The following is a 16,002-nucleotide window of genomic DNA, read 5'->3' on the forward strand; positions in this document are numbered from 1 at the left end:
AACAGACAGCTTATTGTTTATTGGCTCCTCTGTCTAATCAACAATGCAGTAAATGACATCTACAAACAACAACGCACAGCAAGACGGGATACCAACAACATCGACAGCCACAGAACAAGAACATAACAATAACAAGCGGCCACGACATTTATATAATACAGATCTAACATAGCATAGCAATAACAGCACAGGCAACATTTCGATCTTTACAGGAGAATCTGGGCCTGAACTGATGAAATGGTAGCACAGACTAGCGAACTTTAAGAGGGATAAATACATACTAGTCTTCAAAAGTTTTTAAACAGGAGTTCTTGGCGAAATCTTCTGTTTCTTCCGACTCTTGATGCCATGCAATAGAATCTGTTGTAATTAATTAAACAATTTTATTTTTTAATAGTAGATTAAAATATATTTGTTTGTATATTTAAATTAGATTTCCAGGACTTGTTTACTGGTTAGAAATCGTCATTTTTACGCAATTCGTTTGTATTTTAACCCATTAGAAATAATTATTTGGTCAGAGAGTTGCTACTTCTGTTTTTGTTGCTCAATAGCAGGTCCTAGATATTTTCACTGGATTTTATAGTTTTATGATTCTGAACTTGTGTAGTTAAACAGCTGTATATATCATTATCAACGCCATACTTTGTCATTAATATAAAAATTTAATTATAACTATTTTCCACTTGTACTACGGTTTTATTTCTTCAGATTCTGACTTATTTTAATTTTTGCAGGTTCGATAGTTTTCAAGGATGTTTAAACATATACTTTAGGGTACCTAACGGCAATAAAAATGTTTTTATGTAAAACATACAAAAATATAAAAGCTCTTTTACAATTTTGTGCAAAATTATAGATGCCACATAGACGAGTCATTGTATTCTTTGTCAACCATTCACGTCCTGTTCTTCCATTATCAAATAACAATAAACACATATCTAAATACTGAATATGTTTTGTTTTAAACGTCGAAACTGTATATGTGGAATACATATATAATATGATGAACGTACATTAAAGCATGCTTTGTACACGGCTTAGGACTTGATAGACGAGGAGTAGAAGGGTTGTAAGGCTCTCATTATTGTCGTTAGTTACGGGTACATTGCCCCAACACTACAACTAAAACTACGGAACGTCTCGGGGACTTATCACATATATCACTTAACACTAAAGAGGGGAGAAGCACCGAGAATCACTAAATAATTTTATTTTGTACTATCAATAAATAAATCAGTTTAAAAGCACATTTTAAACGTAATTGCAACATAATGAAGCTAATTACAAAACATCAAGTGTATATTTACAGTATGCCTAGATAAATGTACAAGTCTACAGGGTGAATTTTATTTATCAACCTTAATTTTTTTGTCAATTTGTGGAAATTCAATTCGTATTCAGAAACAACCACTGTTAAGTATTAAATATAAAATTTTTACATGTTAGTAAATTCTAGGAACCTTCTTGAATCGAATACTAAAGAAGAATAACATTTCTTAAAGTAAAAACCTTTTTTATAAAAAGATAAAATAACTTAGTAAGCTCAGCTGTAATTTCTCTTGAGTACTGAAAATATTGTTATAATATTATTTAATAACAATAAAATGATTAAATTAATATTTAAATATAAATAGGATTTATAATTACTAAATATACCTGTGTAGTTAACTTTAGTTCATCCTATAACGCCCTGTTTTTCGTTAAATTGTACGTTGAAAATATTTGGAATTCAAGTTCAATATTCGAAAATTTAATCCAAATAAATCCAAATGGTTGAAGAAGTTGTAAAAATCATTTTGAAAAATCATAAAACTGTAAACGAGGTACAACAAAGAACAGCTTCATTGTTACAACGTGTACAAAAAAAAGCTCAATAATTTTTTTTATTGCCTTGTAATATAATATGAAAATAAAATTAATGTTTAGAAATGATTTGCAGCTGGAACTAATTAACATGTAAAAACAGTATTTACAAATTAGCAATGATTGCTCATGGAGAGAATTAAGTTCCCTAAAAAGTAGGAAATACCATTGTTATAATTTATGTAAAATTCACCAAGTAGTAATAACATACAATAGAACACATTTAAAGTTCGACTACACTAAACACAATCTTGGCGTAACATTACTCTGTAATCAGTACAATATTTTCAATTCTTTAGGGATAATAATAATCTGCAAACAATATTTTAAACTTCGCTAGTTAGCAAGAATGATAACTTAATTGATACTCGGCGTGGAACTATTGTTAAACTCTTATTATAACAATATTGTATAATTCATCTACATTGGTAGAAACGTGTAGTACCTGTTATTGCTTATCCGTTAAATAACACATTTGTATTTAGTTCTAAATTTTCAATTTAAACAAAGAAATCTCTATAACACAATGAGACCGTTTTTAACAAACAATCGGTTTACGAAAATGACTCAATTCTCGTAAAAATAAAATGTTTCTGATATACAACTACATATAATCGTAACATGCATTAAACGATAACTACACGGATACAAAATTAGTTATTTTCACACTTCAAAATATAGTATATTTCAGTGACAACGTCGATAAACATTTAATAAATTTTATTATAATTTTACAATTGAATGTATGTAATAAACCTTTAACACGCATAAAATGGATTTTATAAATGAATCATACAAATTACATACATACAAAAACGTGTGTGTGTTTTAAGTATGTAATAAATTGTAACAATATCCTTCAGCATACGCAATTTTACTTCTAATAATTGATAAAATACTTGAGAGCCCATATTGTCAATCTATAAGTATTCCTGTACAGCGTTTAAATATTGTATTGTGTCATGGTCCATGTCTATTCTAAGTTTAATGAAATGTTATACGCAACATTTAATTGATTTAATCTTGTATTGTATTGCAAATCATACATTAATGTATCAATGACAGCTTTATTTCTAACATTTCTCATAATAAATATTTATATTTCACGAACTCTAATACAAAAGGTAACAATATGTTCCAAGAACTTAATACCAAACGTAACAATATAACGTATTAAGCTGCCCTCTAACTACTACATACTTATAAGTACATTATGTATATTTAGCGAAATTCTTCACAATAAATATTTCATAGGTAAATGTACCGATAAATATTATCTGAAGTTAACACATAGATATATTAAACTATAATGCGTAAACGCTTGAAATGATTAATTCTATTGTATTATTTTGGTATGTAAAATAACGTTTAAACAATATTTTACTTATTGCTATAAAAATAAAAAGCAATTCAAAATATTAATAATTAACAAAAATAAATCTTTAATATTAATGTATTAATACTTTGCATCTAGTTTACATGGATTTCACATATTCAAACGTCATAATATAACAAGCTCTAATTACAAATTGTATCGTGATAATATGTTCGCTTTATCAACAAGCACACGTTGCGCTGTACGTGTTCGAAGTACCTAAATCTATACTAAAGAGCACAAAATGATATTACTTCATAATTGTAATGGAGACTTGAAGCATTAATTCTTTTATTAATAGCATTATTTCTTTAATTCTTTTATTGACCACAAATGTAATATTCAACGTCAAGTCGGTACAAAATGTCACTTTAGCCAGTCCATTATATAGACTACAGCAGTAGTGGATTTTCGTACCCACTCCATTTGGCTGAGTGTTAGCGAACAGTTTTACATTTGTCTTATGCGTAACCTTGATGAAAAAAGCAGAATAAGTAAATGTAACTAAATATTAAACTAAATTAAGTTAAACTAAATAGCTTCGTAAGAGAGGAAAACATCTGAAATATTACCACATGTAGCCTAACTATTCTAACACATGCAACGTCACTTTGGGGGACATTTTATGAATGAAAATCTGAATGAATCGTTTATCACATTGTGACGAGAAAGGTTTCACATGTAGACTTTAAATTTTGCATGAAACCTAATTTTCCAAGAATAAGTTCTATGATTTAACATTTTCGAGTCAACTTCTACTTTTTATTATTATCCGTCTGGCTATCTGTCCGCAGGACGTTTGGAGAAAGAAATGAGATTTGTTATTTTACATACAACCTCAAAAAAAACCCTGTTATGACACTTGGTGGAACATACTTCTACCTTGCTTAAATTATGAATAAATACATATTTACCGTAATATTAAGACTTGAAATACTTTAAATATGAGTACTATTGCCTTCAATAATTGACAAAATTAAATACGTGTAATACTGGGTTACATAGACATCCAACATTGAGTCACGTTCGTGAAAGAGGTTTCTTGTTTATTTAGTTTTTCAAATGATAATATTCGAAATAGCACTATTCGAAACACTCTTCAAAATAGCACTATCGCTGTTTTTTTAATTATTTTTAAATTTAATATTGGCATAGTTAAAGTACCAATTTTTAATAGAAGAAATCGGTATTAAAACATATTTTTAATGAGGTATAAATTTAAAACGAACTTTTAATTCCTCGTATTCCACCCAATAAGAATATAATAAGTAATTAAAAACAGTAATTAAAATTAATAATACAAAAAGAAATATTAATAGTTGAGAGAGTGTAAAGATTCCATGTTAAAATGGGGCTGTAAGCCCAGAAGATATAATGGTAATTATTGGCTTATCTTGATGCATCACATTTATAATTTTAAATATCGTAATAAATCACAAGATGCATAATGCCTATCTTAAATAAGCGTTTTTAAATTACTTTAGTAGTTTTTGTTCTTAAATATTATATGATTACATAAATATTCTTTATGTATTTGTGCAAAAACGTTTTAAAAAAATACTACAATGATGTATGTTTTTTTTATTTTCTTTGCTATTTAAACTCTAGTATATAAGAATAATTCAAATGCATTATATAGTGGACATCATAACAATATATTAATGGAAAAAATTAAATAATTTGAAATAGCAATATAAAACTTATTATCACATGTATGTGCAAATATATAATATTATAATTTCAATAATTTAAATTACAAATATATAATTTTGGTGTTTATTATTATTTGTGTTTCTATATTGATTTGAACAAATATGAAAGTTAGAATATTGTAACGATTCAAAGTAACAAATACTGTCAAGTTTCTAAGAAGAAAAGTACATAAACCTTTCCGCAATAAATATTTTATGCTTCAGATTCGCGTCATTTCATTTCCTCCTGTCTTCACTAGAAGCGCTCATTCACACGTACAGTGATACAAGCACACTCAGACACATACCCGACTAGTCAACACTACATAACTTAACATTGCAATAGAAAACAACACGGTGACGTGTCGGTGACTAGTAGTCACTGGGACACTCTGGTGGGTTCATGAACCCGAACACGTTGAGCTCGTACAGGGAGGCGAACCCGATGAACAGAAGGTACCAAATCATCAGGATGACCCCGTACCGTTTGTCCAGCTTCCAGCCGTTAGCGTGGGTAGCGAACACGAGGAACACCACGGTCGACAGCAGTGACAGCGTGGAGTACGTGAGACCTGAGAGTACAAGATCCATCAATAGCTTCATCAATAAATAGAATTAAGAACCCCTTATTATCTGCTACAGCAATTACTAGAATTCTATCAGACAACCATGTATTTGCAGTTCAATTATATTATAGGCTTACACAGTTTAAGTTTTTCTTTCCAATCTTTTTAACCTGGAATACTGGTTGCTCTTAGTAAATTGTAGTAGTAAATTATATTAAGTCTTCAATACAATAAGATGAGCAAGCAATAATGTCTACTATTACAATAATATTTCATTCAAAGTCTGAAGCGAATTCATTGTTGGAGACATTATTTACCTACCACTATTAGAAAATCGTATCTAAGTTTGCTCAGCTTCGTGGTTGCATAATAAATACTATAGAGTAGTATTTTATAATAAGTAAAGTATAAATAAGATTTAATAGAATTTGAAAGGTTTAAAGACATAATGAAATACAGCGAGTACACATTTTAAAGTACTAATTGAGCACATAATACAGTATTTTATCTGAGAAATACAGCGCTTTATGAAATTTAAAATACCAAACAACAATTTTGAAGATTTGTAAAGGGAAACACTTCCTGCAAAACAAATTGGAGCGTTAAATTTAAATATAGCTTTCAAAAGTATTACCTATTAAAAGAATTCACTTTTACTGTGCTTTTTATACGTAAATTCTTTAAAGTAATTAAGTGTGCTCTTATAATATGTATTTAACTTTCTTAAGTATATTTTGGAAAGCCAAACTATTGATGTATGAGACTGCTGATTAATAAAATCTTATGCGGTTTTAGCAGGTTTTTATTAATGAGTTACAATTAACGATTAATTACTTTAATTATTAAATCAAAGATGTATTGTCTTCCATCTTAATATTAATCAATCATAGAACTAAATTAAAATGTCAATTATATTATTGTATATTTGAAATAACAGACTATTTTTCTATACTACTGCAAACAGCACTTATTAGGCGTAGTTAGTGTTTTCTCAGAAATGTATTACTCAAAGTTACTACAAGAATTTGCACTATCGTTTCCTAATAATTAAATGGTACGTATAACAGCTATTGTATATACAGTGTCCATAATTACTCTCTCAAAATTTATTATTTGAGTTTCTAGATAAAATAAATAAAGAATTTCATATAGACTCTTATCTTACTTGGTTACTCAGTTTTCCAGTACGACATATTTGACTTGTTACAGTTTGAAAATATTATGTGACCGTCATTTTCAAACAAGATTGTTTTATTTTCTAAAAAATTTTATCAAAACAGACCCTAATTTGACAAAAACTTTCCTTAAACTAACACCTTTCACATAATCAGAATCAGAAGTAATATTTATTTCAGCTATAACAAAAAGTTATATAACAAATGAACAATCAAATAAGGTCACTAAAGGTCACTTACCTTTGCTGTAGACGTTGACATGACTGCCAGGTTTGATCATGGCTGTCTGTATAAACCAGGGCAGCCCCAGGCAGATCAGTATATCAAACACGTTACTGCCCACAGCGTTGGACACTGCCATGTCTCCGTACCCTATACAGAAAACGTGCATTGATAAATCTCACATCATTAAATATTTAGTAAATCATGTCACACCAAAAGTTACGAAAGTAAATTATGTAGTGATCTTGTAGTTTAAAATGTATATATTGTCTTTGATACAATTAATGGGTTGTTTGTCAGATAAAATTATTTAATTATATACTCCAAAAATAGAACAATACGTTTCAAGTACCACCTTCCTCAGGCCTCAAAAAAGTAAAAAGTGTATCCGTAACCTTTATTTTACGGACATATACTAAAACATAACGGATATTTGAAATTAATTATTACAATTTTTCACATATTCCATACTTTATGGACACTCTGAATATGGAAAATAACGTGAATTAGTCCAAGCATTCTGCAACACTCATGATAATTACTATCAATAAATTATAAGCAATCACGTAATGCATACCTTCCTTAACGACCGCAAGACTGGATAGTGCGTCTGGAACACTGACTCCAGCTGCTACAAACGTCAGGCCCATCACAGTGTCCGGGATACCCAGGGTGCTTCCTAAACATTAAAAACATAGATACATGAAAATGAAGAATAACCAATGGCGGTAGAGACTCATAGAATTAGGACACATTAATACTTATTAACAAAAGTGTCAGATTCATAAAGTTTGAGCAGTTTGTACACACTATATTTGTTTCAGGCTTAAACTTGATCAGGATATGCAGTTTGAAAAGAGTTCAAAAAATGCCAAGAATTAAATCCAGGATCATGATTAACAATTCTTTCTGACATTTTAGTCTTCGAATACATATAACATAGTCATATATTTTATGTTGTTAATATGTCGTAGTTATTGTGTAGTCGTTTTTAGGTATATCTAATTACTTGACAATAATTTTATGAAGAAATTATACTCATTTCGTAAACGAGAGGTCCTAATTTAAGATGAATGTAATTTTTCTAATTGCTTATTCACAAACGTAAATTTGATGGACTATCAACTGCTGATCATTCGTTCTTATTTACTAGCTATTACTCGCGGCTTCACATGCACATTTTTAAAGTTAATTACTTACTGTACCAATTAAAGTCACTTATAATGTAATATGATATAACCCTCTGAAAGTTTTCAAACTTAAGTAGGCATTCATTAGGTGCATATTATTTCATTGTTCGTGGTCTATAGGGTAAGAGTTTAGAGGACGGATTATTGTATCAGGTTTTGCATGAGTATGAGCATTTCTGGATGGAATTAACTATATTTCCAACGTCACATTTAAGTTTGCACTGTTGCCCCAATTAAGAAAATGGAAATGTGCAGGTCTTGGAAACCCACTTTGATTAAATACTTTTACTTCCAGCCCTTGTCATATACTATCCGGTCTAAAAAAAATCTACTATCAATTGCCATAGTTTTTCTTGTAGACCTGATGAAGAAAATATACATACAAAAGTAGGACTGAGAAGCTCTCTTCGGTCAAAAGGTGTCTAAAAACAGTTCCCACTGTTTAAATTCACTAAGTCACCACAGTTGAGTTTGAATTATTGTCTCGATGAAGAAAATATACATATTTAGGTCTCGAAAACCTAATCCTGTCATAAAGTCGACTTCTGTTCTATTACATTTCCACTGCGATAGAGTAAGCCTTTTTGTTTCGATGAAGAAAGATACATACTGGTATATACGTAGAGCTGTGAAGCCTACTTCCGTCAAAATATGTCTACTTCCAACCGTTTAAATTAACTTGCGGTGCCACAGTTGAATTTGCCTTTTCGTCCCGATGTGGAAAATATACATGACACACATAAGACTGAGATGCCAATTACTGTAAAAAAGCATAAACTTCGGTTATAAGGAGGAAATCGTTACTAAGTTATCGTTTGTAAGGTTTTAAGTTATACAAGTCTTGTTGTTTTCCGGACTGCTTTCTGGGAAACAATGAATCGTTGAGGAATATTAGTTTTTATTCATCTGTTTTCCTTAAGCAACTGTAAAAGTGCCACATCACAATTTCATAGAAGCCAACTAGTTTTGAGTACCTTATTAATACCTCTTCACAGCTTTGTTCGCAGTCTGAAAGTGGTGCATTTTAAAGTTTGTATATTAACTTTGTATTTGCTGTCTTCATTGCACTAATAATCAAGCATTGATTTAAAATTTGAATGAAGAGAAATGTTTCAGTTCCTTTGAAGAACTTCAGCTGAAAGTGTCAACAATATTTGATGTAAGATAAATGTGGATTATGAAACATAAATATTAAAATGTTGGTTTATATCCAAACTTCAACCAATATATAAAAAAAAGATTTGACCAGCCGTTTTTAAACATTACACAATAGGTTTTATTGAAGAGAATTAACCTGTTTTGTGTGTGTGTGTACGCGCGCGCTAAAACACACACACACACACACACACACACACACACAAATGTTATTTTAAAATGCCCTATCTCAATCTGCAAACATTCACAGCTTCGATCACCAAAAAGGGTTTTATTATAGCGTTATAATAATATTTCCAATGCATTAAGTAGTTTAAATTCATCACTGGAGCATTCTGTAGTAAAACATTAATAATAACACTGTCTTTATATTTGAAATACTCTCCTGATATAGCTATTTTTATATATATATATATATATATATATATATATATATATATAATATTTTCTAAAACGTAAGAATTTTCTAAAGAATGAAAACAAATTTTACGGCCTCAAAAAGACTTCTGTTAAATGTGTTCTGTTCAGGGTTAGATTTTAGTTATGTTTCTTAAATAAGAGTAATTATTTTCCTGAATTTACAAATATTCTTAGAAACGTTTAAAATTTCTCTCCTCATAGTAAGCTTCCTCGGATTTTAAGTAGAAATTTACTAAATACAATTGAGTTATTATACCTCTCGATCCCAAAATTAGCGCTTGGAAGGCATATTTAGCAATAAGATTCAGCTATCCAATCAAGAAACTTACCGATAACTGTTATCATCCAGACCATGATATAAGAATAGAATGAGATCCATATCATCGAGATGAGGAATGTGAATGGATACCAGTTGCGATATTGCTCAGATCGACAATCAGGCATAGTCTTGACACACATGTAATGTACTGGCAGACACAGCCTCCACTGAATCTGTATGCTGAGATCTGCGCTCTCAGGTCGTATCAGGGGAGAAACCTGCAACATTATCGTGTAGTTACAGGCACAGTCTTGACACACATGTAATGTACTGGCAGACACAGCCTCCACTGAATCTGTATGCTGAGATCTGCGCTCTCAGGTCGTATCAGGGGAGAAACCTGCAACATTATCGTGTAGTTACAGGTATAGTCTGGACACACATGTAATGTACTGGCAGACACAGCCTCCACTGAATCTGTATGCTGAGATCTGCGCTCTCAGGTCGTATCAGGGGAGAAACCTGCAACATTATCGTGTAGTTACAGGCATAGTCTTGACACACATGTAATGTACTGGCAGACACAGCCTCCACTGAATCTGTATGCTGAGATCTGCGCTCTCAGGTCGTATCAGGGGAGAAACCTGCAACATTATCGTGTAGTTACAGGCATAGTCTGGACACACATGTAATGTACTGGCAGACACAGTCTCCACTGAATCTGTATGCTGAGATCTGCGCTCTCAGGTCGTATCAGGGGAGAAACCTGCAACATTATCGTGTAGTTACAGGCATAGTCTGGACACACATGTAATGTACTGGCAGACACTGCCTCCACTGAATCTTTATGCTGAGATCTGCGCTCTCACGTCGTATCAGGAGAGAAACCTGCAACATTATCGTGTAGTTACAGGCATAGTCTGGACACACATGTAATGTACTGGCAGACACTGCCTCCATTGATTCTGTAAGCTGAGATCTGCGCTCTCAGGTCGTATCAGGGGAGAAACCCGCAACATTAACGTGTAGTTATGTAAACCATAGTACACGAGTATAAAGATATATAGATAATCTTTGAGATAGTAGAGAACAGATAACAGATGTTTTTAATACAGTTGACAGTGTAATACATTCAATAAACTACAACTATTTGACGATATCGTTTTCAATTTGATGGCACAGTGATATACTATATTATATTTATTTACATAGTAATATTTACTTATACAAAGAATACTGTAAAATTGTGGTTTTCTTTTATTATTTACTAGTTTTACAAATGAGTTCTCACGTGTCGCGTCAGAACCATTCATGTATATCCGCTTTAAAAAATGTTTTAATTGAACTCACATTTCACGTTTCTCTGTTGAAAAATTATAATATTGTATGTGGAGTATACTCTTGAAATAATATATCCCATTTACAAGGATATGCTGCACTAAAGCACAAAATGCTAATACGATTGGTAACGGGCGCTTTTTACATTTAAAAAATATTATTTTTAGGCGTAAAATAAATTAATTTACATGAAAATAAATACCTGGTCAGGATCCTGTTCCTTCGCTTTGTAATATTCGGGTCTCGGAGCCATCCCAGGAGCATGGGTGTTCTGTCCTGGTTGCTGGACCTGCGGCTGCTGCTGTTGCTGCTGGGGTTGCTGAGCCCCCATGCTGTACGGGTCAGCAGTAGGGCTGAGGGCAGTGCCCGCGTAGTTGGTACTGTTTTGAGTCTGTCCTTGGCTGTCCAGTGTCTTGTATGTGACAAGATGCTCCTGCTCAGTGATTACCTTGCAGGGGATGTAGGGCCAGGTCTGCACCCACGCCTCCAGTGACGTGTTGAAACACAACGCCACGCAGTAGCCCACGTAGCAGATCAGCATGAACAGGCTCTCCCCCCTGGTACAAGATTACGTATTATTAAGTCTACAGTGACGTGTTGAAGCACAACGCCACGCAGTAGCCCACGTAGCAGATCAGCATGAACAGGCTCTCCCCCCTGGTACAAGATTACGTATTATCAAGTCTGCAGTGACGTGTTGAAGCACAACGCCACGCAGTAGCCCACGTAGCAGATCAGCATGAACAGGCTCTCCTGTTACATATTAGTAATATGTTGTATATTTTATATAGTACATATCTATATTTATATGAATGTGGCAGTGTACCAGTATTGTAATGGCACACAGCACCATGTAAGATAGATTTAAGAAGATGCTTGGAAGAATACAGTGTGTTGTGAACATGTGCCGTATTATTTAAATCCTATTAAATCCTAATTAATAATTAATAATTAAAATATCACCTAAGTGATATTAAACATGGTGTCAGGTGTGAATACTGTAAAAGTAGTGTCGTGAAGTAATAATAGCGATAACCTTGTTTTTAAGTAATGTTAATAGATTGAAATTATAACCTAAAAATGGATTTTAAACAACCTCGAGGGTTAGTGATTGATGAAAACGTAGCAAAAAAATTGGGCTCTGTTTAAACAAAAGTTTGGAAATTTCCTCCTTGCATCAGGCAATGATGGAAAAGAAGACAAGGTTAAAGTAGCAATGCTTTTACATTGCATAGGGGATGAAGGTATGGAAATTTATAATACATTTAAACAAGACGAAGCAGATACTTTCAAAAAAGTGATCGAACTCTATGATGCATACTTCAATCCTAAGAAGAATATTGTGTACTTTAGGTATAAATTTTTTAGTAGAATACAACAAGAAAATGAACTTATAGATCATTACGTTACGTCATTGAAAGCTCTAGCCAAACCTTGCGATTTTAAAGAAGACGAAGACAGTCTAATAAGAGATAGGGTAGTGATTGGTATTAGCGACAAACAGTTACAGGAAGCTCTACTTAGAGAAAGCGATTTAACTTTGTCTAAGGCGTTGAATCAGTGTCGAGCTGCTAAACTGAGTAGGCAGCAAGCACAGGTGATTCAAGGCAAGGTAGGCCTAGGTACTGCAGATAGCGTAGGCTTGCATGCAATCAAGAAGAAAGGTTATATAAGACCTAAGTATTTCACTAATGATAGGCCTAAAAACAATAATTTTAGTCCAAACCAAAAACTAAGCGACCAATCAAGAGGTCAAGGAGCTCGTCAAGATTTTAATAAAGGACAAACGTATAAGTGTCTAAAATGTGGAACTGAGCATACTAGGGCTAATTGTCCTGCGTATGGAAAAACTTGTAGGAAATGTGGACTTAAGAACCATTATGCCATTGGTTGTTAAGGAGCAAATAAAAATAAACCAAAACTTAAGAAAACCATTCATGAAGCTACGATGGAGCGAGAAGACATGGAAGATATTTTCATAGGCGCCTTATTCCAAGAAGATGTATCCAGGGAGGTCCAGTCCAAAGAAGAGGTGTCCAGGGAGGTCCAATCCAAAGCTGAGGTGTCCAGGGAGGTCCAGTCCAAAGCAGATGTGTCCAGAGAGGTAAACAGTCTTGAGAAGAAAGTGGAAGTGTTGTCGTGAATGCAAAATGTGAAAATAAATGATCAAAATGTGAGTTTTAAGCTTGATAGTGGTGCGCAGTGCAATGTGTTACCATTACATGTGTTGAATCAGTTGAAGTTACCTAAGGTAAGACTTGAGCCTAATAATAGTAGAATTCTAAGCTATGACAATCAAGAGTTAAGTTGTTTAGGAAATATTGTTCTTGACTCGGAGATTGATGGTAAAAAATACAGGATAAAATATGTAGTAGTAAAAACCGAAAGTGTCCCAATACTTGGTTTAATTGCTTGCGTAAAGTTGAATTTGATTAAAAGAGTTAATAATTTGCAAGTAGGTCTAGCTTCAGATACTAAAGAAAGTTTTGTAAATAAACATAAAAATGTCTTTACTGGAGTAGGAAAGTTCCCTAAAAAATTGACTCTAGAGTTAAAAGAAAATGCTAAGTCTGTAATAAATTCTGTTAGAAGAATTCCTGAATCAGTCAAACCTAAACTAAAAGAGGTCCATGATAGGCTAAAAGAAAATAAAATAATTGAACCTGTAGACTATCCGACTGATTGGGTTAATAACATTGTAATAGTAGAGAAACCAGATAAATCCTTACGTATATGTTTGGATCCTGCTCAGCTTAATGATTGTGTAAAAATTGGATCCTTATCCAATTCCCTCTGCAGATGAGTTAGAACTATTGTTGAGAGGAAAGTCTTGTTTTACTGTACTTGATATGAAAGATGGGTTTCATCAAATTGAATTAGATAATGAAAGTAGCTTGTTAACAACTTTCATAACTCCTTTTGGAAAATATAAGTACAACAAACTACCTTTTGGGTTAAGAGTAAGTCCGGAAATCTTTCAAAAATATAATGTACAAATGTTTGGTGATATTCCTAATGTAGGAATTATTTTGATGACTTCATAATTGCAACTGAATCAGAAAAAGAACATAATGAAGTTTTAAAACATGTAATGGAAAGAGCGTTAAAAATAATGTTAAGTTCAATGCTAAAAAATTACAGTATAAAGTAAGCAGTGTCAAATATCTTGGTATGATATTTTCTAAAGAAGGCGTAACTCCAGAGCCTGAATGTGTCAAAAGTATTGTTGCGTTAGAAGAGCCGGAAAGTAAAAAAGAATTGCAAAGTGTGTTAGGTGTAACTAACTACTTATCTAAGTTTGTACATAACATGAGTCAGTTAACTGAGCCCTTAAGGCAATTGCTAAAAAAAGATGTTGATTTTTTGTGGACAAAAGATCATTCAGAAGCGTTTAAAATTGAATAGACTTAAGTCTAAGATTGCTGAGGCAAAATCGCTTAAAATCTTTGATCCTAAGAAAGAGTGTGAAATTTTTGTTGATTCATCTAATTTTGGGTTTGGAGCATGTCTCCTTCAACAAGGGTATCCGATAGCATTTGCTTCTAAAGCGTTAACCGATACAGAAATAAGGTATCCCATAATAGATAGAGAGATGGCAGCTATGTGTTTTGCCCTGTCAAAGTATCATAAATTTATTTATAGTCAAAAGGTTACTGTATATACTGATCATAAGCCTTTAGTTTCAATTTTTTCAAAAAACATGCATAAGGTTTCTAATAGGTTACAAAAGTTTAAACTTAATCTACTTAAGTATAATATTGAAGTTAAAGACTTACCTGGAAAATCTAATATTTTAGCAGATTTATTATCTAGAAAAGTTTCATGTAAAATGAATGAAAAGAATGAAAGTTATTTGAATAGTGAACTTGGAAAATCTGTTATGGTTCATAGCCTAAAAAATCAGTTAAGTATGTCTGAAAGTAAAAAACTAGAATTTAAAAGTGCTACTGAGAATGATAGTGTTTTGAAAGGTATTGTTAAATACATACATGAAGGATGGCCTTCATATAAAAGTATGAGTAATGAAATGAAAACTTATCATAAAGTTAAAGATGAAATATCATATGAAGATGGTTTGTTATTTTTTCGCAACAAAATCATCGTTCCTTCTGTTTTGCGACAAAGTATGCTAAATTTAGTACATGAATCTCACCTTGGTGTAGTTAAATGTAAAGCCAGAGCAAGGCAAATTCTATATTGACGTAACATAAACGGATACATTGAAAACCTAGTTTTGAGCTGTCAGATATGTGAAAAATATAGGTTTGCAAACGTAAAAGAACCATTAATGTCTCACGAAACGGCTAGTAGGCCGTGGCAATTTGTATATAGTGACATACTAGAGTATGGTGGTCAAAATTATTTGGTAGTTACTGATACTTATTCTAACTGGGTAGAATTGAGAAAATTGTATGATAAGTCAGCCAACAGTGTTATTAGAGTTTTGAAAAATATTTTTTCTCAGTTTGGTGTGCCAGAACGCTTTGTTTCAGACAATGTTCCCTATAGTTCTCAAGTGTTCAAATCTTTTGCCAATGAGTACAATTTCATAACTGTGACAAGTAGTCCATTTTATCCTAGAAGTAACGGTAGATCAGAAAAAGCTGTTGCAATATGCAAAAATCTTTTGAGACGGGCCAAGGATAAAGGATAGTGGTAAGGATATTGAGTTGTTACTTTTAGATTACAGAAATACTGCTCTTAGTAATGTGAATGTCAGTCCTGCACAATTGTTTTTGAATAGA

General features: G+C 32.3%; 1 protein-coding gene across 1 annotated transcript in view; it reads right to left on the reverse strand.

Moving 5' to 3' along the window:
- Positions 1 to 16,002, reverse strand: part of LOC124359077 (probable sodium/potassium/calcium exchanger CG1090) — a 135,769-nt gene continuing 119,767 nt past the window's right edge. Inside the window, exons 5-9 of the mRNA XM_046811496.1 lie at positions 11,460 to 11,814; positions 9,990 to 10,197; positions 7,473 to 7,574; positions 6,914 to 7,045; positions 1 to 5,504 (exon numbers count right to left, since the gene is read on the reverse strand). Of these exons, the coding sequence (XP_046667452.1) occupies positions 5,305 to 5,504; positions 6,914 to 7,045; positions 7,473 to 7,574; positions 9,990 to 10,197; positions 11,460 to 11,814 (997 nt within the window). The 3' untranslated portion in view covers positions 1 to 5,304. The remainder of the gene's footprint in view (positions 5,505 to 6,913; positions 7,046 to 7,472; positions 7,575 to 9,989; positions 10,198 to 11,459; positions 11,815 to 16,002) is intronic.

This window comes from Homalodisca vitripennis, chromosome 4, assembly GCF_021130785.1.
Source record: "Homalodisca vitripennis isolate AUS2020 chromosome 4, UT_GWSS_2.1, whole genome shotgun sequence".
NCBI classification, from domain to species: domain Eukaryota; kingdom Metazoa; phylum Arthropoda; class Insecta; order Hemiptera; family Cicadellidae; genus Homalodisca; species Homalodisca vitripennis.